At 45.2% G+C, this 22,195-nt stretch overlaps 1 protein-coding gene across 1 annotated transcript in view; it reads right to left on the bottom strand.

Annotated features, from left to right (window-relative positions):
* The window catches only part of COL6A5 (collagen type VI alpha 5 chain), a 130,590-nt gene that overhangs the window by 83,274 nt on the left and 25,121 nt on the right, over nt 1-22,195 (bottom strand). Inside the window, exons 9-23 of the mRNA XM_040247139.1 lie at nt 20,894-21,234; nt 20,700-20,781; nt 18,832-18,974; nt 17,892-17,984; nt 15,139-15,192; nt 12,934-13,005; nt 12,589-12,615; nt 12,453-12,497; nt 12,310-12,363; nt 9,524-9,586; nt 8,816-8,881; nt 8,336-8,389; nt 4,508-4,543; nt 3,986-4,048; nt 200-262 (exon numbers count right to left, since the gene is read on the bottom strand). Of these exons, the coding sequence (XP_040103073.1) occupies nt 200-262; nt 3,986-4,048; nt 4,508-4,543; nt 8,336-8,389; nt 8,816-8,881; nt 9,524-9,586; nt 12,310-12,363; nt 12,453-12,497; nt 12,589-12,615; nt 12,934-13,005; nt 15,139-15,192; nt 17,892-17,984; nt 18,832-18,974; nt 20,700-20,781; nt 20,894-21,234 (1,256 nt within the window). The remainder of the gene's footprint in view (nt 1-199; nt 263-3,985; nt 4,049-4,507; nt 4,544-8,335; nt 8,390-8,815; nt 8,882-9,523; nt 9,587-12,309; nt 12,364-12,452; nt 12,498-12,588; nt 12,616-12,933; nt 13,006-15,138; nt 15,193-17,891; nt 17,985-18,831; nt 18,975-20,699; nt 20,782-20,893; nt 21,235-22,195) is intronic.

Here is a 22,195-nt window from a genome sequence, read left to right as displayed (position 1 = left end):
ACCCCAGGGAAGGAGAAGGGGGAATGAACAAGGAATCTGAGCTGTGCTGAGTACTTTTTCCCCAGTTTTTCCCAAGTGAATCCTCAAATGAAAGACTCCACATCTAGATAATATAAAATAATCTCTAGGTGAAGATGTTTTCGAAGCAAGAGGAGAAGGAAGGCTGGAGGCCACTGACAAGACCACCTTAGTCACGCACCTGAGGTCCTTTGTGTCCCTCGTTCCCCTTCTCTCCTTTCCTGCCTGGAGGTCCGCTTGCTCCCTTTGGTGGTAACGAAAGAAACACAATGCAATGAATTCAATGAAAAGTGACTTTCTTTGCTGCTGCTCTTGAAAGACACGCATCGAAACAGTCCAGTCCTTCAACACCATGATTAAGCTTGTCTCAGAAAAGAAGATGCTGGGAGATCCAGACTCAGTGGAGCAGCTTTTATGAAGAAATTGCCTGCCTGGGTATAAGACCTTATCCCTCTGTAACGGGTAGAAATGGAAAAGAGACTTAAAGAAGAAATAAAACCCACAGAAGAAGGAAGCGAGACACAAACAATAGGCAAATGGACTCCGTTGATGTGGCAAGTTATTGGACCAAAGAACTTCAATGTGTAAAAGAGAAAGCAAGTTGTTCTCAGTTCAGTTCAGTTCAGTTCAGTCGCTCAGTCGTGTCTGACTCTTTGCGACCCTATGAATCGCAGCACGCCAGGCCTCCATGTCCATCACCAACTCCCGGAGTTCACTTAGACTCACGTCCATCGAGTTCGTGATGCCATCCAGCCATCTCATCCTCTGTCGTCCCCTTCTCCTCCTGCCCCCAATCCCTCCCAGCATCGGAGTCTTTTCCAATGAGTCAACTCTTCTCATGAGGTAGCCAAAGTACTGGAGTTTCAGCTTTAGCATCATTCCTTCCAAAGAAATCCCAGGGCTGATCTCTTTCAGAATGGACTGGTTGGATCTCCTTGTAGTCCAAGGGACTCTCAAGAGTCTTTTCCAACACCACAGTTCAAAACCATCAATTCTTCAGCGCTCAGCCTTCTTCACAGTCCAACTCTCACATCCATACATGACCACTGGAAAAACCATAGCCTTGACTAGACGGACCTTAGTCGGCAAAGTAATGTCTCTTCTTTTGAATATACTATCTAGGTTGGTCATAACTTTTCTTCCAAGGAGTAAGCGTCTTTTAATTTCATGGCTGCAATCACCATCTACAGTGATTTTGGAGCCCCAAAAACATAAACTCTGACACTGTTTCCACTGTTTCCCCATCTACTTCCCATGAAGTGATGGGACCAGATGCCATGATCTTCGTTTTCTGAATGTTGAGCTTTAGGCCAACTTTTTCACTCTCCTCTTTCACTTTCATCAAGAGGCTTTTTAGTTCCTCTTCACTTTCTGCCATAAGGGAGGTGTCATCTGCATATCTGAGGTTATTGATATTTCTCCCGGCAATCTAAGTTAGCACAAAAGGACATTTTCACAGCAGATCTCTATCAGAGGAATTAAGACATATCTTCTGCCCTACTTCCCATCAGTTGCTTGGTTCTCATATGGCTCTCTCGCATGGAAGGGAAAACTAGTGGTGCTAGTGTAGTTTCTCATCACCAAGACAGCAGCTGTAAGATGTTTCGGCTGCTCAGGGCAAATGGTGGTCAGAGCCCCTGGCTCGCCTTGGTTCATAGCCTGAGCATCATAGGAACCCTGGAGGGGCTGAGGCAACATCACTCCTCTCCCGACAAAGGCTGGGGAGGGACTTAGGCTGGCTGTCATGTCTGGTTCTTTGTGACCCCGTGGACTGCAGCACGCCAGGCCTCCCTGGCCATCACCAACTCCTGGAGCTCACTCAAATACGTCCATTGAGTCAATGATGCCATCCAACCATCTCATCCTCTGTTGTCCCCTTCTCCTCCCGCCTTCAATCTTTCCCAGCATCAGGGTCTTTTCCAGTGAGTCAGTTCTTTGCATCAGGTGGCCAAAGTGTTGGAGTTTCAGCTTCAGCATCAGTCCTTCCAATGAATATTCCAGACTGATTTCCTTTAGGATGGATTGGTTGGATCTCCTTGCAGTCCAAGGAACTCTCAAGAGTCTTCTCCAACACCACAGTTCAAAAGCATCAATTCTTCAGCACTCAACTTTCTTTATAGTCCAACTCCCACATCCATACATGACTACTGGAAAGACCATAGCTTTGACTAGACAGACCTTTGTTGGCAAAGTAATGTCTCTGCTTTTTAATATGCTTTCTAGGTTGGTCATAGCTTTTCCTTCAAGGAGCAAGTGTCTTTTAGTTTCATGGCTGCAGTGATTTTGAAGCCCAGGAAAATAAAGTCAGCCACTGTTTCCATTGTTTCCCCATCTATTTGCCATGAAGTGATGGGACCAGATCTTAGTTTTTTGAGTGTTGAGTTTTAAACCAGCTTTTTCACTCTCCTCTTTCATCAAGAGGTTCTTTAGTTCGTTTTCACTTTCAGCCTTACGGGTGGTATCATCTGTGTATCTGAGGTTATTGATATTTCTCCCAGCAATCTTGATTCCAGCATGCGCTTCATCCAGCCTGGCATTTTGCATGATGTATTCTGCATATAAGTTAAATAAGCAGGGTGACAATATACAGCCTTGACGTACTCCTTTCCTAGTCTGGAACCAGTCAGTTGTCTCATGTCCAGTTCTAACTATTGCTTCTTGACCTGCATACAGATTTCTCAGGAGACAGGTAAGCTGGTCTGATAGTCCCATCTCCATCAGAATTTTCCATACTTTATTGTAATCTACATAATCAAAGGCTTTGGCATAATCAATAAAGCAGAAGTATACTTTTTTTCTGGAAATCTCTTGCTTTTTCTATAATTCAACAGATGTTGGCAATTTGATCTCTGGTTCCTCTGCCTTTTCTAAAAACCAGCTTGAACATCTGGAAGTTCACGGTTCACATACTGTTGAAGTCTGGCTTGGAGAATTTTGAACATTACTTTGCTAGTGTGTGAAATGAGTGCAATTGTGCTGTAGTTTGAGCATTCTTTGGCATTGCCTTTCTTTGGGATTGGAATGAAGACTGACCTTTTCCAGTCCTGTGTCCACTGCTGAGTTTTCCAAATTTGCTGGCATATTGAGTGCAGCACTTTCACAGCATCATCTTTCAGGATTTGAAACAGCTCAACTGGGATTCCATCACCTCCACTAACTTTGTTCGTAGTGATGCTTCCTAAGGCCCACTTGATTTTGCATTCCAGGATGTCTGGCTCTAGGTGAATGATTATCTAGGTTCGTGACACTGTAGAGGAGGCAGTGATCAAGAACACACCCAAGAAAAAGAAATGCAAAAAGGCAAAATGGTTGTCAGAGGAGGCCTTACAGACAGCTGAGAAAGAAGAGACGCAAAAGGCAAAGGAGAAAAGGAAAGATACACCCATTTGAATGCAGAGTTCCAAAGAATAGCAAGACGACCAACTCCCCTTGTGCTAAAGCCACTCTCTTGGGTGACCCTGGCATATGTTTGACATGGAAAAGAAAGAGATGTCACAACTCCAATGCGTATCTCACTAATGATATGACCGAGAGAAAATGCAGATGCCTCGAATGGAGCCCTATCAGTGATATTCTGGAAGCACTGTCACTGCCCGTAGAGCTAGCTTCAGAAGAGGCGAGTAACAGTTGCCAATTTCTAACTTTCCTTTATGGGAGTCTGTGTGCAGGACCTCACTTAAGTAAACCCAATTGGTTGATCCGGATACTGATTAGTGCCAAAGTATAAAGGTCTCAATAATTCATTAAGATTAGAATGTAGACACGATGCCAGGTACACACAAGAGCAAGCTTTCCTCGTCAGTGAGCTGCAAAAATGGGGCAAAGTCATCTACCCGCAATGGGAAATGCAGAATCCCTGAGACATGTACCATGGAGAAGGGCAGGGGCAACTTCATTTTTATATAGAACTACATCTTCCCATCAGAATAGCAGCATTATTATCAGCGTTATAAATATTCCAACACACCTGTGAGCCTTGCAGTCCTTCAGCTCCTGATGCACCTTGAGGTCCAGGAGTGCCCGGTTCCCCCTGATGGATGAGTTTTCAGTGTTAAGATTCTCTTCACATGGTTCCCATATAGGTTTTCTCTTCATGGTACTAGTGCTCCATGGCATGGTACCTAGAACTGTCTTGTCTGACTTGGATCGTGCCCCTCTTGGCCTGGGATTGTACTTTTCCATGCTGTCTAAGGATTGAACTCCAGGTCATCGCTTACTCTAAGACAGAATTTCACTGCCATGCAGACGAAGCCCAGGGTGTGTGAACAGCAGAGTCTGCAGAACTGCACAGGTCTGTCTCTGAGGTGTGCATGAAGGAGGCTTGCCTTACTTTAGGTCTGTCCTATGTCTGGCAGCCTAACTGACGGACACGGGATCCACCAGTTGGGAGGGCTCCTATCCAGGGCTCTGCACTTCCTGCAGCACCCTTATCAAATGCTAACTCGTTGGCCCCACCTCCCATAGAGGACAGGAAAGAAAGGCTACTCACCAAGGCACCCTGAACTCCCCTCTGGCCTTCTCTCCCCTGGATCAGAAAAGACAGAGGGTTCGTGAGTGGGTGTCTAGATGGAGGCTCCTTAGAGGCAATCAGACCTCTCTTGCTCCTGACAGACAGAATAACGGGCAGCTTGCAGAAACGACTTCCCCGAGCCCCTCTCCAAAGACAAACTTACACACCAGGCACTTAATTACTAACTAACATTTGGGGGGTTGATTGCAAACCAATCTAAAAGTCAGTACAGACTCAGCTCTAGGCTGACAACCCTGACAACCATCTGGGAAGCTGTTTGGAGAATCAAATCATCCCAGAGCACCTGTCCGATGCCCACCCACTCCGGCAAGTCCCACAAAGTACTGTCTGCTAATCAGAGGTTTCCTGCCTGAGCACAAGCTGTGCCATATCCTCTGCTCTCTGTTCCAGCCCCTGATCATATCTTAGGGGAGAGTGAAACATCATTACACACAGTGCCCCTCATGGGCCCAAGGGGTTAGACTCCACGGAATCCTCCAAGGAGGACATGGCCGATGGGGTCCATGTGCTGGTACAATGCCACCATCAGGGTCGTCAGAGAAAAGCTGGTCTGAAGCCAAAATCCAGCTGCACATCTCCAGAAGCAGCTTCATGTTGCCAGGGCAGGCTCTCCACCTAGTGGCTATCTCTGCTTTCCGGAGGGTGGCTAAGCCAGAAGAAGATATCCAAGCCCCAGATCCTAACTTTTTCCTTGAAAAGCTATGATGAGGTCTGTCCTTACCCCTCACCTCCCAGCTCGGCCACACTGAAGTTGCCGGAAGGACATCTCACCCATCAATCTACTTTGTGTGGTGATATGCAACGATGATTACTTCATGTACAAAACAAATACTTAAAAAAAATTTTCCCCTACATTTGTTTGGAAAGGTAGCCGTGGAAACGACTGTAGAACAGCTGTTTTCTTTCAACTGCCCAGCTCCTGAATCTTCTTAGAATAAACCAGCTGACCAAATATCACCTCCACCGGGTTGGCTAACGATTAGAATTCCTCCAGCGAGGTTCTGCCACTTGATTCAGGTACTCCTTGCTTATAAAGTGCAAATACTCGTTGAGAGAACCTGCCATTTGTAATTTGTCAGCTGTTTGTGCCTTGATGTGATTCACAGAATGCTTGACAGATGAAAGTGCAGAAGAAACAGTAAAGTTTGAAGTTCCTGTTTCATGATGTCGTAACTCTCTCTCCATTAAAGAGCAGGATAAAACAACATTCATTCTGTATACAGATAGTGAAGCACAATGGTTAGGGACATGTCCTCAGAGGTCAGATGGCTGTGAGCTCAGCCTTGCCCTTTGAAGCCTGGGTGGCACAGAGCAATTGCACAGTAAACCTGCGCCTGGCTGGTTAGGAGTAAGACACCCTGGTTCAAACCCCAGCTCCAACATCACTACCTATTCTAATCCTGGCCAGTTTGTCAAAGGTCCCTTGCTTTTTCTCATCTGTAAAATGGCTATAATCATAATTTCTACCTGATAGATTTGTTATGAGGATTAAACAAATTAATATTTGAAAGCGATTTGAACTGGACCTGGCACAAATTAGGTGTGCTAGAAGTATGAATACTAGTATCTATAAGCATTCCTTGTGCCTGATGGGCCAAAGGCAATGGGCCTGGAAGAAAAATGTGTTAGTCACTCAGGCATGTCCAACTCTTTGTAACCCTATGGACTGTAGCCCACCAGGCTCCTCTGTGCATGGAATTCTCCAGGCAAGAATACTGGAGTAGGTTGCCAATTCCCTCTCCAGGGGATCTTCCTGACCCAGGGATTGAACCCAGGCCTCCTGCATTGCAGGCAGACTCTTTACCATCTGAGCCACCAGGGAAGCCCCCAAATGGGCCTGGAACATGCTTTCAAATGGTCTGGTTCTTAGTACACAGATCCATTGCTTTCTCAAGAGCTGGGGCAACAATTTAATTTAAAAAGATTGAAATTGTGTCACCCAAGAGGAGATGTCTTAGGTTTGCTTATGTTTTTAGCATTTGTCACCCATTTAAGATCCTCTGACCTTCACTGGGCAGGTGAAAGAGAAGTAGAAAAGTCACTGCTTTATATCCATCCGTGTTGCCTTGTTTAATTCAAGAGAAAAGAGGTTAGAGGAGGAGATGGTCAGGGAAGTGAGTGAGGCAGAAACAAGCTGAGCCTCCTGTCCATGAAGCGACTTGGAGTCAATGCTTGGTTTGTCCAAGTAGTAATCCTTTAACAGGCCCCAGCACCTCTTTTTTTAAAAGGTGCTGATTGATGGTGACTGCTATAAAGCTGTTTCAAACCAACAAGACTACATGTTTATCTTTAAGATTTATAGCATTTAGTTCATCTGGCTGATCTCCTGCTTCCTCTGATTAATTTGAATTATCTTGTGTGGAGAGGAGGGCAACGTCCCAAAGAATTTCACTAGTAGCACTGGGGAGGCCTAAGCCATCCAACCGGAGACCTTTTCCCTTAAGAACTGAGTCAAGATAAACAAAGGCAGGAGGAATTAGAACATTCACCCATTATCTCTCCCAGAGAGAGAGGCAAAAGCCACAGCTTTCAAAGTGGCAGGACGATTCCAAATTTATAGCAGAAAAGGAAGCCAAGTGTTTCCAAGTGTTCTGTCGACCAAAACCCAGGGCCAAATCTAGGATGTTATACATCATTTCTTTTTACGATCTCCATCTGAATGCACGATGAGCGGGTTTCTAACGCATTATAAACATACTCTCTAATTTCAGTAGTCCACAAAGGGAAAGTGGTTTCTTGGTTGTTCTTTAAAAAGAAGGGGAAATCCAGCATTTCTGTTTTAGGCTTGATATCACACGGGATGTTATAAAATTACCTGCAGCATCTCAAGATTGCCACTGGCTCAGCCCTAATCACCAATGTTTTGGTTTATTCAGGAAGAATTTATTAATATCTGTGATTTAGCTTTCCCACTGGTGATATACAAAGAGGAAGAGAGTATATCTGAGTGTTAGTCACTCAGTCATGTCCGACTCTTTGAGACCCCATCACTGTAGCCGGCCAGGCTCTTCTGTCCATGGGATTATCCCAGGCAAGAATATTGGAGTGGGTTGCCATTTCCTTCTCCAGGGGGTCTTTCTGACCTAGGGATTGGACTGGATCTCCTGCATTGCAGGTAGATTCCTTACCTTCTGAACTACCAGGGAAGATATATATTTCTTAATGCTCTTTAAAAAGCTCAAAGATGCTGAGCTACTGGAGGAGGATTTTTACGTGAAAATCACTGGCTCTCTCCGAAGACATTTAAAAGCTTCCAGAAGGTGGAAAGGGAAAAACACACCATCACAATGTTTCTCAACCAGGAGCAATCTGCCCCCCATCACTATTCTCGACTGAAATTTGGCAAGATCTGCAAACATTTTTGGATGCCACAACTCAGGAAAGTGGGTGCTACTGACATCTAGTGTGTAGAGACCAGGGATGCTGCAAAATATCATATAACGCATAGGAAAGGCCCTCAAAACAAGGAATTGTGAAAGTGAAAGTTGCTCAGTCGTGTCCAATTCTTTGCGACACCAAGGACTATACAGTCCATGGAATTCTCCAGGCCAGAATACTGGAGTGGGTAGCCTTTCCCTGGGTTGGATCTTCCCAACCCAGGAATAGAATGGGGGTCTCCTGCATTGCAGGTGGATTCTTTACCAACTGAGCTATCTTGACCCCAAATGACAACAGTGTCAAGATAGGACTCTTGGATCAGTTGACTGCAGGGACACATATTCTGAATGCCTCTGTGGCATCTTCAGGTGATAAGGAGGGGCAATAAACGTCCATGGAAATACTTACCCTGCTCCCTCTGGAGCTAGGACTGCCTTGCGTCCCTTTCTGCCCGGTTCTACCCTGGAAAGAAAATCGTTCCCCCAAGATCATAAGGCAAAAGATTCTGAAGAAGTGACAGAGGCATCAGCATAACAACATCAAGTACCATTAAACTGAGCAGATGCGTCATGCCAGAATATCTCTGCATATTAACCCTATGGGCATACATGTATTAAAGAGGAAAATGATATAGCAACATGCACGGCTATGACTGGTTTCCCCATATAATAATGTCACCTGCCAGAAATGTGATGATTTTGCCCATAGCAATATAAGCTACTATAGACATGCCTCATTTTAAGAAAATAAAGCTCTCTTAAACTTAGGAGTGATTGTTCAATTATAAAAAAAGTATGTATTTTACTAAATAATTAATTTAGACTTTAAGAAAGCCTCAGCTCCATAACAGAATTCCTCAACTCATATACATTAAATAGATCCAATTACTTGTCTTCCTTGCTCTCCTTTGGAGCCCTTTTGTCCTTTGATGATATTGCTTTGTCCTGGATTACCCTAGAGGAAGATTTAAAAAGCACTTTAGAATCAAGAAATATCAACCTTTTTTTTTTTTTTCTCAAAATAGTACAATGTTCAAGAACTAAACTAATCTGGGCTACATACTGAGAGGTAGGAGAAAAATTCTCCATATTTGAAACACATTTTTTTTTTTAAAGATGAAAGTAAATCTGAAGGAGGCTTAGTGAAAAAATGAAGAATTATGAGTGCTTGCTGAAGTTACAGTGATTTTCCCTTCTCTGTACTGGTAGCTTCACTAATGCACCCATCCAAACAAGCTTATGCCACTCATTCAAAGATGTAGCAAGATTCCCCTGTAATCGAGTCTGCGTTAGAGAATCTACAGGACTGAAAACTCAGTAAGCAAAATTATGGAAATTTCATTCCCAAAGGAACTTGAAAGTCTCAAAATGAATAAGATGGAAGTTTTGTTCCCATCTCTGAGTTTTTTATATATAATCAGCCCAGATCATATGCAGGCTTACCTCAAATAAATAAGCCCCAGTCAATATCTACTACACCCCTCCCAAGTCATGTGTTTGCCTACAGGTTAGTGGAAACACAAGAGAAAAAAAAAAAAAAGACAGGAAATGTGGAGTAACTACACAATTCAGGACCATCTGGGCCTCAGAAACTTACAGGATCCCCTGGGAAACCCTTCTCTCCATATCCCCCAGGGGGACCTCTGGAACCTGGGCTGCCCTGAAAAAAAAAAATAAAATAAAATGAGCGTCAAGTTAGCTTGCAGGAGGGTGTTAAGATATCCAGCGTTGTGGCGTTTGGAGGGGAGAAAATCCGTCAGACGAAATGATTCACATTCCTCTGTCCCAGCTACATTCCTTTCAGCCTCTCGAGCAGAACCAAGCCCAGTTTGAACCCTACAGTCAGGACTATTTATAATGAGGCCGAGAAAAGGTAAAAATTCTTATGGTCTAGCACCTCCCTCTAGAACCTTCTGCAGAGACGGAGAGGTTCTCCAGCCACACTGTCCAGTACACTAGCCCCTGGTTATAGACGGCCATCAAGTGCACAACAGGAGAGCAGAATTCTTCATTTTAGTTAATTTGAATAAATCTTGGAGCCAGAACCAGAGTGAGACAAAACAAGATACCAAGGGTACCACATTTGGGCAGGCACCCACTCATCACTCTGAGAATACGTGCTTCCTTAAATTTTGCACGCCAGGACCTCACTCCAGCCTGGACCCTATTACATCCTGAATGTGTCTTCTGTCTGTTGCTTCATTTGAAGGCTTCAGCACTTCTCACCCTGATTAATACAGATCCACCTCTCATCTTTGCCTCGCATCTATGTCATCCCCAACACATCCTCCTTGCTACTGTCATGGGGTAGTTCTAAAACGCAAACTGGATTGTGACCCCCTTGCTTAAAATCTTTTTAAGGCTCCGCATTCCCTATGGCCGCGATCCATCCCAAGACTGCTTCTCCTTGGCTCACCAGTGCCTTTCCCAGCTCTTCCCAACTCCTTTTGAACCCCAACTCCTTCCACCTGAACCCTAACACTCATACCAGGCAGAACAACTTTCAGGGCCCCCCCCCAAGCCTCTGTGTCTTTGCTTAAACGGATGGATAAGAAAGCTGTAGTACATATACACAATAGAATTTTACTCAGCCATTAAAAAGAACACATTTAAATCAGCTCTAATGAGGTGGATGGAATTGGAGCCTACTATACAGAATGACTTTATTTTTTTAGGCTCCAAAACCACTGCAGATGGTGATTGCAGCCATGAAATTAAAAGACGCTTACTCCTTGGAAGGAAAGTTATGACCAACCTAGATAGCATATTCAAAAGCAGAGACATTACTTTGCCGACTAAGGTCTGTCTAGTCAAGGCTATGGTTTTTCCTGTGGTCATGTATGGATGTGAGAGTTGGACTGTGAAGAAAGCTGAGTGCCAAAGAATTGATGCTTTTGAGCTGTGGTGTTGGAGAAGACTCTTGAGGGTCCCTTGGACTGCAAGGAGATCCAACCAGTCCATTCTGAAGGAGATCAGCCCTGGGTGTTCATTGGAGGGACTGATGCTAAAGCTGAAACTCCAGTACCTAGGCCACCTCATGCTAAGAGTTGACTCATTGGAAAAGACCCTGATGCTGGGAGGAATTGGGAGCAGGAGGAGAAGGGGACAACAGAGGATGAGATGGCTGGATGGCATCACTGATTTGATGGACATGAGTTCAAGTGATGAACAGGGAGGCCTGGCGTGCTGTGATTCATGGGGTCTCAAAGAGTCAGACACAACTGAGCGACTGAACTGAACTGAATACAGAGTGAAGTAAGTCAGAAAGAAAAGCACTAATACAGTAACGATGACCTCATATGCAAGACAGCAAAAGAGACACAGATATAAAGAATAGACTTTTTGACTCTGTGGGAAAAGGTGAGGGTGGGATGATTTGAGAGAATAGCATTGAAACATGCATATTACCACATGTGAAATAGATGACCAGTGCAAGTTCAATGTGTGAAGCAGGGCACTCAGAGCCAGTGTACTGGGACAACCCAAAGGGATGGGATGGGGAGGGAGGGAGGTTCAGGATGGGGGATGCATGTACACCATGGCTGAGTCATGTCAATGTATAGCAAAAACCACCACAATATTGTAAAGTAATTAGCCTCCAATTAAAATTTTTAAAAAACCGCTCCCTCTGTCTGGAATGCCCTCTCTCCATATCTTGCTAATTCCTATTCATCTTCAGTTCAGGGATCATTTCCTCCAGAAAGATTTCCTGCACTCCCTCCCCACTGTTCTCTGGGCCCAAACAGTTGCCTATAACATGACCCCAACCACGTCCTGCGTTCCATTAGCTACTGATATCTCTGTCTTCCCAACCACACCAGAGGATCCCTGAGGCCAAGGACAGTCTGGTTCATCTCTGAGTCTTTTGTACATAACTCAATGCCTGACACACACCAGGTATTCAAAAGTATTTGATAAATAAGTGAATCAGAACATAAAAGGAGAGCTGCTTGGAACCAAGGAGGCACACATTAATGAGTGTTGAAGTGAACTGAAAATAAATAAATATATATATATATATAAAATTGTGATTTGCTATGTCAAGTCCACCAAAATAATTCCGTCCCTTCCTCTAGCTTTTTTTTTTTTTTTGGATGCAATAAAGAAAACAAGTTGCTGATGGGCAAATGGATTCACTTGCAGACTTCAAAAAAGCATGCTCACAGATTCTTGCAAGCCTTGGATCTTTCTAGCTTGGAAATTCTTGAAAATTGCATAGTTACCCACTTGCCCCAAATGGGGATGCACCATCTATTCAGTGGTAATAGGCTCCACTGTATGTCAGTCCGCTGTCCACTTTCTTCCTCATAACCTCTGACACACTACAGTTAAGACTATCTCTAATGCCAAATTCTCCTTCTTTGATGTACGAAAAAGTGTTACCTGGGAACCTGCATCACCTTTTTCTCCCTTTTTCCCAGGAAGTCCATGAAAGCCCTGAAAGAAGACAAAGCAAACGAAATTCCCATTAAAGAGACACATCGCTCTGATGCTGATTTTGCGGCACTTGGAGAAAAACGGCTTACCTCTTCCCCGTCCAGCCCATCAACCCCATCCTCTCCATGTTCTCCCTGAAAGACAGACAAGGCAGATCTTTGCCACCTAATGGGTAAACTAATCCCATTAGGAAGTCAAATTTGACTGAGAAGTAACCACACATACCTTATATCCAGAAAATCCTCTGGCTCCCTGTAAAAGATTAAATATCTCTTATTGGCATGTCAAAGACCGAACGTGGATTCACAGCCTGTTGGGGTGGGAAGGGGCTGCTTCCATTAAAAGTGACTGTGTATTCCTTTAGTTACTTTTGGCTGTACAGCCACAAAGAGGTTATGGGTAGAATTTAATTAATGCTCATCATTTCTTGAAATGACTAAAGAGACTTAATCTGCAGAGGAAGAAACTAACATATAATTAGAGACAGGGAAAGTGGGAGGAGGGATGGAAGAGGGAGGGAATGGAGGAGAGACAGAAGATGCCATAGGGAGTTTAAAATGAAACATTTACCTTTTGACCCTGCTGCCCTGGACATCCTGCGTTCCCTCTGCTTCCTTGAGGTCCAATTTCTCCTCGAGTTCCCTAGGGAAAGGTACCCAAACAAATATCCATAGTGATTCTTTTGCCAGAAAGCTGCCAGCTGTTTACTTTTTCCCGAGTGAAGCCAGAACAGGGCACTCTGAGCTCCAGTTGGAGCAAACTCCTCTGCACACTGGTTCATTAACTCTGTGTTTACCCTGGATTCAAACATGTTCCCTTCAGCGCTCCTGTACAGATCCAAGATCACACTAACGTATGATGTGAGCTCAGTTGCTCCCCTACCCTCAACAGAAAGCACAGCCAAAGGTCTGAAGTCACATCACTTTGCAGCCACATTTCAAATGCTCCCCTGACACACGTTGGCCCTGACATCTTGCCCAGGCCCTAATGAACCTGGAAAAATCACCATGACTCATGGCAGAGAAGCCATTGGTTCCAGGGGACAGGAGCTGAGCAGAAGCAGCTGATCATAAGTGACACTGCCTCAAGCCAGTGCTCACAGGAAGGACTCCCCGGTTAAAGTCCCCCAAATTAGAACATCCACACAGGGAAGAGCACCCAAGGTCAATGGCCTGCACATCTCTCATTAGTCCAGCTTCTCCCCGGAAATATTTAGAATACAGGTCAGGGCTGGAATAGGCTTCCCTGCTGGCTCAGATGGTAAAGAATCTGCCTGCAATGCAGGAGATCTGGGTTCGATCCCTGGGTAGGGAGGATCCCCTGGAGGAGGGCATGGCCACCCACCCTAGTATCTTTGCCTGGAGAATCCCATGGACAGAGGAGCCTGGGGGGCTACAGTCCATGGGGTTGCAAAGAGTCAGGCATGACTGAAGCAACTTAGCACGCATGCACACACAAGGGCTAGAATAAAAGGAGTCTCAAGAGAAGAGCAATACTGTGTTTCCTGAGAGCTGGGATCCCCAGCTGTCTCTTTCCCCATTGTGTCCTGGGGGCTTGGCTCAGACCTGGGTGCACAGAAGGTGCTCGTGGTTTGCTGTGTGGATAAATACTAGCAATGAACTTAGTTCTCTCCTTCCTGGTAGGTGACAGGAGAGGCAATTTTCCTTTCACTGCTTTGCTTTCTTTATTTTTACTGAGGATTGTTTGCAGGAAAAGCAGGAAACCTCACTCATGGCCACAGATTGCTGAAAGTTAAAGCGAAGGAAAGTGGCTCAGTTGTGTCCGAGTCTTTGCCACTCCATGGACTGTGGCCCGCCAGGCTCCTCTGTCCACGGGATTCTCCAGGCCAGAACACTGGAGTGAGTAACCTTTCCCTTCTCCAGGGGATCTCCCCAACCCAGGGATAGAACGCAGGTCTCCCACATTGCAGGTGATAAGAGGAACCAAAATGTCCCCGCTGTTTGGACTCAGCCAGCTGTGGGCTCACAGTGGGCTCACAGTCCGGCAGTGGGTGATACTCTTCCCCTCACTCAAATCCTGACTGGCTCAGTCCGCTCCATAACCACTCACAGGTACAGGGTGGGTAAACTATAGTCTTAGAGGAATTTATAAGCTGACCGGCAAGGAAACCAAGGGTCAAGAACCTAACATGTCTTATTAAGGTCTAGGTCAGCCTTGGGCCATCCGACGCTGGAGGCTATACTTTTAATCACAACTTGCTATGCAGACAAGGGTTCTAAGCGGGTGGAGATGCAGGTTGGATACCTCCTGAACTTTCCCCATCCCAGTGGAGCCACCCAAGTGGTTTCCATTCCTCCAAATCCATTTTTATAATTTGATCGATGAACCAAGAGAGAGTTATGGTTTGGGAGTCAACAATTGAAGTTCAAAAGCCTTGTGCAGCCTAGGACCATGACACCATATGGTGCTTTGCCCACTTCTCTTTCCACACTGGAGCCACTGGGCTGCCGGTCCAGAGAGATGCCCTCTCAGCCTTCACCATACGCGGGGGCGGAGGGAGGGTGCCAAGTTCCTTGCCACCCCCAAAAAACGTGCCAGGCAAAACGTGGGTGAGTCTGCTCTCTTCTTTCCCCCAAAAGTAGATTCAGCAAGTGGCTCGTGACGCAGACAAAGGGAAGGGGAAAAAAAGCAGCCCATCCCACCCCTCAAACTACAAAAAGCATATAAACAAAACCCCACTATTGCTTCTGGAAAATAAAGCTTTTTTAATGGAAAAGGAAAGAGTGTGGTGGGCAGCGAGTCAGAAAAACTTACAGGCTCGCCCTCCTCTCCCCTGTGTCCTCTGCTGCCTTTCATACCTGGAGAGCCCTGCGGGGAAAGAGAAAAACCCGTCTTAGTCATCCTTCATCAACTCAGACCTGTTACATTAGACATTTCAGGCTGGTCCCTCCCTCCAGCCTAGCTGTGGTTTTGCAAGCACGGCTGTGAGTTTGGGGAGAGCTGGACAAGCGCTGGGGCTGGCTTTGGTCCTGGCTCTTGGTTCTGAAGCTCCCTGCAGAGGTGGCCCTCCCGATGCCTCCAGAAGGCTGGGTTTGGAGCGCCCACACCCTTCAAGGCCAGGTCTGTGCCTGGGGGTTGGAGGATAGCAGTGTCCAGCATGACCCCTTCAGCAGGCAAACTGAGAACATTTCCAAAGATATCACTTTACTTTCTTCCTCTTTTTTTTTTTTTTTGGAGGACAAGAAGGAGCCTTCTCCCTATCAGCTCCATCTGCTGTAATCTGCTATCTTCTCTCCCTCTCTGTTTCATTGTCTCCTGGTTTATTTTTGGCAAGGATTTCCCTTGAGGTCTGCTTCCTCACCGGCTAATACAGATCCCCATTGTCTGCTCAGTACACTGGGAGGTTGCACTCTTGGAATAGAATTCTAGTCTCCAGCAACATAATAAAAGAGGAAACTGTGCTGAACAAAACACCGCAACTCAGTCAAAAGTCCAGGGGAGGGATAAATCAGGAGTTTGGGATTAATGTATACACACTTCTATGAATAAAATAGGTAAACAATAAGGTCCTACTGGATAACACTGGGAACTCCACTCAATATTTTGTAATAACCTATAAGGGAAAAGAGTTTGAAAAAGAATACACACACATGTGTATGAATCATCAGGCTGTATACCTGAAATGAACACATTGCAAATCAACTGTTTCCACAAAAATATATTAATAAATTTATTAATTAAAAAATTTAAAAGAAGTCAGTAAAAAGGCTGAGATCAATTATCCTTTCACAAGGATGGACAGTGTGACCCCTGAGCAAGAATCATTTTTAAGCCCTTCAAATAAACCAGACTCCTTTTCACTGTGAGATCTAAAATGCATTTGAAAAAGTGCATAAAAGTAAATAGACTATAAAGGTACAACTTAATTGTTATGAAGTGAATATCAGTGTAACCACTGCCCAGGCCAAGAAATAGGACATGGCTGATACCCACACTTAGCAGCTACCCCAGTCACAAAGCAGTCCCCACCCCCTCCCTGGGAACAGATGCTTGCTTTTACGATGATATTTCCAAGTCTTTGAAAAATACTTCACTACTCAATTATTCATCCCGAGATAGAACAACTATAGGTTAGTTTTGCCTGTTTGCAAACTTTTTATAAATCCGGCATACCATATGCACTTTTCTGTGTTTTGCCTTTTTTTTGGCCATTATTGTGTTTATAAAATTTATACCTGTTGTCATGTGTAGTTATAGTTCATTCATTTTCATTCCCTTAGAGCATTTCACTGAATAAAAATACCATGATATATATATGATGTATTTATATATCATATATTTATTTATGCTATTGCTGTGTAATTCGGTTTTTAAGGGCAAGGCTCTGCAAGGCTACACTCTTTTTGTAGTTCAATCATGACCCATTGTTGATGAAGCAAAACTTTCCCCATCATTTCTAACACCTCTTACCACCTTTCAAACTGTCTAAAGTCTAAATTGCAAAGCCAAGGAGCCATACCCCAAAGTCTACATTTAAAAAAAAAAAAGGAGTCATTCTTAATAGTAGAATCAAAAGTGAGTCTTCTGAACCCTCCCACACTGTTGGTAGGAATGAAAATTTGTGCAGTCACTATAGAAAACAAAACAGCATGGAGGTTCCTCAAAGAACGAAAAATAGAGTCGTCATACAATTCTGTGACCCCACTCTTGGGCAGATATCTGGAAAAAAAAAAAACCACTCTAATTGGAAAAGGCACACACTCCAATGTTAATAGCAGCACTGTTTACAATAGCCAAGATATGGAAGCAACCCAAATGTCCATCGACAGAGGAGTGGGTAAAGAAGATGTGGAATATTTATACAATGGAATATTACTCAACCATAAAAAGAATGAAATAATGCCAACTGCAACAACGTGGGCGGACCTAGAGATCATCATATGAAGTGAAGTAAGCCAGAAGGAGAAAGACAAGTGTCTTATGATATCATGTACACGTGCAATTTAAGAAACTATACAAATGAATGCATTTACAGAACAGAAATAGACTCGCAAACATAGGAAACAAACCTATGGCTACCAAAGGGGATGGAGGGGAGGAATCAGCTAGGAGTTTAGATTAGCAGATACACACTACTATATATAAAATAGATTAACAAGTTCCTACTGTAGCGCACAGGGAGCTATGTTGAATATCCTATAATAAATGGTTTATTATAGGCTTATGGAAAAAGAATGTGTGTGTGTATATATATATATGTATAACTGAATGTATATCTATCTATCTACCCCTCTCTCTATATATATATATATGTGTATAATTGAATCACTTAGCTATATAGTAGAAATTAACACAACAGTGCAAATCAACTATACTTCAATAAAATAATTTTTTTTTTTAAATGCGAGCCTTTCTGATCTGGCTCCTACCCCAGAGAAGTCACACGAATGGCCCAGAGTAATTGCCTCAGCATCAAGTGGAGGCTGCAAACCCAGCTACTCAGTCTCAGTTCCATCTATACCAAATCAAAGCCCATTAGGCACAACAGTGTCACAACTGAATGGTACCTGGGAGGCTTGTGGCCCTCGGATCCCCTGAGGTCCTGGAATCCCTGCGCATTTGCAAAACTCGCAGCAACACGTCCTCTCTGCAATGTTACCCTGGGAAAAAGAAACATTCAGTGAGAGGCCGCAGTGTGGAAATTCATCACAGGAGAACTGAACTGACGTAAATCATAATTCACCACCTCCAGCCCGTCCTCTCTCGTTGGGTGAGGGACTAAAGAGAATAAGAGGGTTTTGGGTTTTTTTTTTAACCTTGAAGAGAAAGCATCAGGTTAGCAATTGTACTGGCAACATTCCTTCTCCAAGGAAATGGCCTCTATTTATAGAAGGGGCACTCACCACACAGATGACCACTGGTTGGTTCCTAGTCGACAGACTCTTGTTTCTTGGGATTTCTGCAGCAGAGACTGCTGGGGTTTTGTTTATTTGATTAGGGGTTGGTTGGGTTTTCAGTTCCCTCAGCTTTCATTTGGTGAGATGACAAAGGATGAAAGGTCACGGGGAAACAAAAACCAATCCTCTGGGCTGTCACACTTTTCCATATGCTAAAGACCATGTACTGAATTTAGGGCAAACGAGGGAATCTTTGAGAATACTCATCAAGATTCCAGTCTTGTTCCCAGGGCATTTTTAAAAAAGATTCATCCATTTGTTTTTGGCTGCGCTAGGCCTTCATCGTTGCGGGCGTTCCTAGCTGCAGCAAGCAGGGACTACGCTGCAGTGCGTGGCTTCTCATCGTGGCGGCTTGCCTTGGTGTGGAGCACAGGCTCTGGGCACTCAGCCTTCAGCAGTTGAGGCGCCTGGGCTTAGTTGCCCTGAGGCATGTGGAATATTCCTGGAACCCATATCTCCTGCACTGGCAGGCAGATTCTTAACCACTGGACCACAGGGAAGACCTCCCAGGGCATTTTGAATAATGTGGGGTTTTTGTTCAGCAACTCACCAGATACTGTGATAGCATACTGCCCAGTTCCTTCATTCCAATGGTCAGGTGAGTCCTGTAGTCAAATCCTTTTCCAAATTCAAAGCTGGAAAACTCGTCATGAGCGGTTGCATTTAAGGACACTACCAGCAAAGCATCGAGTCCTAGGCAGCAAAAAAAGGGGTGATAAAACCCAAGGAATCACACCCCCAAAAGAAAGAAAGCCCATCTTATTTCCTTTCAGTGAACATGATTCAAAGAGTCAGAAAGAGGGGGAAATAAGAGAAAGAAGTGCTCTTGACCTTGAAGAACCCAACAGCGGCATTGCCTGCGTCTTTTGTACACACGTGAGGCACTGGTTCCTGACTTTAGCATGACATCTAAGAAATCTTACACAAAAACACTAGCAGAAAGCTGTGTTTAATACCTCGCCACCAGTCCTAATGGAGTTCTTGGGCATTTGAAAGCAGTTTTTAAGAAAGGGTATTGCTTATCTTTAGAATTCTTCTGAATGTTTTTTAAGATGGTAGTTAGTAACATAGTTTTTCTCACCATTTTAAAAATTGAAGTATTGTGTAAAAAATGTACATTGTTGTGTTAGTTTGAGGGGCACAGCCAAGTTATTCAGTTTGATATACATACACACATCGCTTGTTCTAAGATGCCGAATATATTTCAGTATCTGTGCTCTACAGTAGGTCCCTGCTGTTCATCTGTCTTATACATAGTTGCACATGTTAATCTCAAACTCCTGATTTATCTCCCCCACCACTATCCCCTTTGATACCCATACGTTTGTCTTCTATGTCTGTGAGTCTATATCTGTTTCATAAATATCTGTCTTTCTCTCTCTGACCTACTTGACTTGGGCTTTCCTCATGGCTCAGCTGGGAAAGAATCTGCCTGCAGTATGGGAGACATGGATGTGATCCCTGGGTTGGGAAGATCCCCTGGGGAAGGGAAAGGCTACCCCCCTCCAGTATCCTGGTCTGGAGAATTCCATGGATGGAGGCAAGGGTAATTAATGCAGGGGGATACAGAAGCCCAGCACCCTTGCCTGAAGTGTACAGCCAGCGCTCCAGAGCCCCTCGGGAATCAGACCAAGGCAAGGACCTCATGGAGACACATCCTCGTCCACAACCTCCACTTCTCTTCGCTGCTTCTCTCTCTACCTCGGTGAGCCACGCACACGCAGGTTCCTCTGCCAGATGCAGCTTCTAGGGAGCCTAAGACACTTCCTGTTGTGTCTGATTTTCCATGGGAAAGACTGCATCACGGATTTTGAAAAGCACTCCTCGCTGCTCCTCCCCGTCCATGTCATAGTTTCAGATGAGCTGGGAGCAGACATGGAGCGTCACAGGCAGAGACAGGAAGTGTCTTAGGCTCCCTAGAAGCTGCATCTGGCAGAGGAACCTGCATGTGCGTGGCTTACCGAGGTAGAGAGAGAAGCAGCGAAGAGAAGTGGAGGTTGTGGACGAGGATGTGTCTCCATGAAGTCCTCGCCTTGGTCTGATTCCCGAGGGGCTCTGGAGCTCAGGCTGTACACTTCAGGCAAGGGTGCTGGGCTTCTATAGCCCTCTGTATTAATGACCCTCGCCTCTATCCATCAGGTGGAATATGTTATAACCCCAACCTCCCCTCCAAGAATCAGGTCACTGGTCGGGTCCGTCATAGGCACCGGGCTATAGAAGGTCACAGGAATAAGCAGTTGACTGTGGCATTTGCAGTATCCGGGGGATGCATGTGTGGTCAAGAGGGGTTGGGCCAGGCACCAGTGGCCTTTGCTTCAAGGGGCCGGGCAAACCCCAAGTTCCAGAGCACCCACGTAGGTAGAGACTCGTTCCGCACATCCCCTGCCTCCTCATTTGCATTTTCAATGTCAAGTTTACCTGCTTCCCTGAGCCTGTCCGATTGATCTTCAAGCATCATTTTGCTTTCACCCCCAAGACCATCTGAAAAGATGAGCAACACCTGGAGAGAGAGGAACGCGCAGAATGGGATGACGGGAGCACAAAGCGTATAACTGGGAGGCAGAAACTAGTGAAAGGACGTGGGGATGGGAGCGAGAACGTGACTTGGTTACCTGTCCTTGGGATGTGGACACATTCTCAAACGCGTCCCACATGGACTGCAGGAACTGCACATCCAGCTGAGTCGGCCCGCTGACGGTGACTTGCAGGAGGCTGTCAAATATTGTTTGCTGGTAGATCTGGAACTTGGCAGGGACATTCTGGCCACTGTCCACCTTAAAGGCCACGCTCACCTGCACCTCTGCACCTGCCCCACAGCTGACACCCCTGATGGAGGTGATGTCCTCTAAGATGCCTGGGAGGTATGATTCCAGCTGGGGGTGGCCGTGGAACAGTGGCTGGCCCGGCAGGTGAGTGGAAATGTCAAAGCCAACCACAACGTCCAGAAAGCAGTCTGGAGACCAAGGAAAACACATTGATGACCAGCCAGGAGTAAGGAAGGGCAGAGGGTTCTGAAAAGGCCAGGCATTGCAGTCTAGGGCTGGAGGGGCTCCAGGACCCAAAGCTCTCTCATAAGGAGGGTACTAGCTGCTGGGCCAGCATGCAGTACAGGTGTTTCCTCTGTCCCCTGTCAAATGTTACACGTTTCAGTGGCTATTTGAAGTCTAATCCTGGTTTACTCTCAGGCTGGCCTCGTGTGTGTGTGTGTGCATGCTTGCATATTTTCATTTAATGAGGACATATTATGATGAATATAATTATAAAATGTAAAATATTTGGATCATTCTTAGAGTTTACTTAGTCCAGAGGCCATCAACTCAGTCAGCAACAAAGGACAGGAGGGTCATGTTATCAAGTCAGGTGGGCAGCGGGTGAGAAAGGGAACATACAGCAATGAGCCGTCTGTTCACCATTCCCTTCCAACTGAGAGTCGCCATGTGGGAAAGGGGGCCCAGTCCGGTCACACTGTCTGATTTTTTCAAAGAGAAGCCTGAAATCTACATTTTAATGCAAAACCTAGAGTCTGTAAATACTATCAACTAATTTCACGAGATCACAACACCAAGTAGGACAAACTCAACTCAGCAGCGAGTCGCTACTTGGTCACCCATGACCCTGCCCAGCTGCTCGTCTTACACACGAGGAGATGGTGAGGCAGGGAAGCTGCTGCTGCTGAACCAGAGCCGGAACCCTGGCTTTCTGACTCCAGTCCCAGACTCCTCCACCACCGTCATCTGCCCCCAGCGCGCACCCCACCAGACAGCTTGGAAAAACCAATGGGGTTTGTAAAAGAACTGGCTTCCATCTTAGTAAGTCTAGAAACAGAAGACCTGTGGGGAATTTCTGCCGTTGCACAAATTCCACAAAATATTATCCTTCACTGATGCTCTGTCCTCCCAACCCCCAGTCCCAAG

Source organism: Oryx dammah, unplaced genomic scaffold (genome assembly GCF_014754425.2).
Source record: "Oryx dammah isolate SB20612 unplaced genomic scaffold, SCBI_Odam_1.1 HiC_scaffold_2, whole genome shotgun sequence".
Taxonomy (NCBI): domain Eukaryota; kingdom Metazoa; phylum Chordata; class Mammalia; order Artiodactyla; family Bovidae; genus Oryx; species Oryx dammah.
This window is presented reverse-complemented; position numbering and strand designations above follow the sequence as displayed.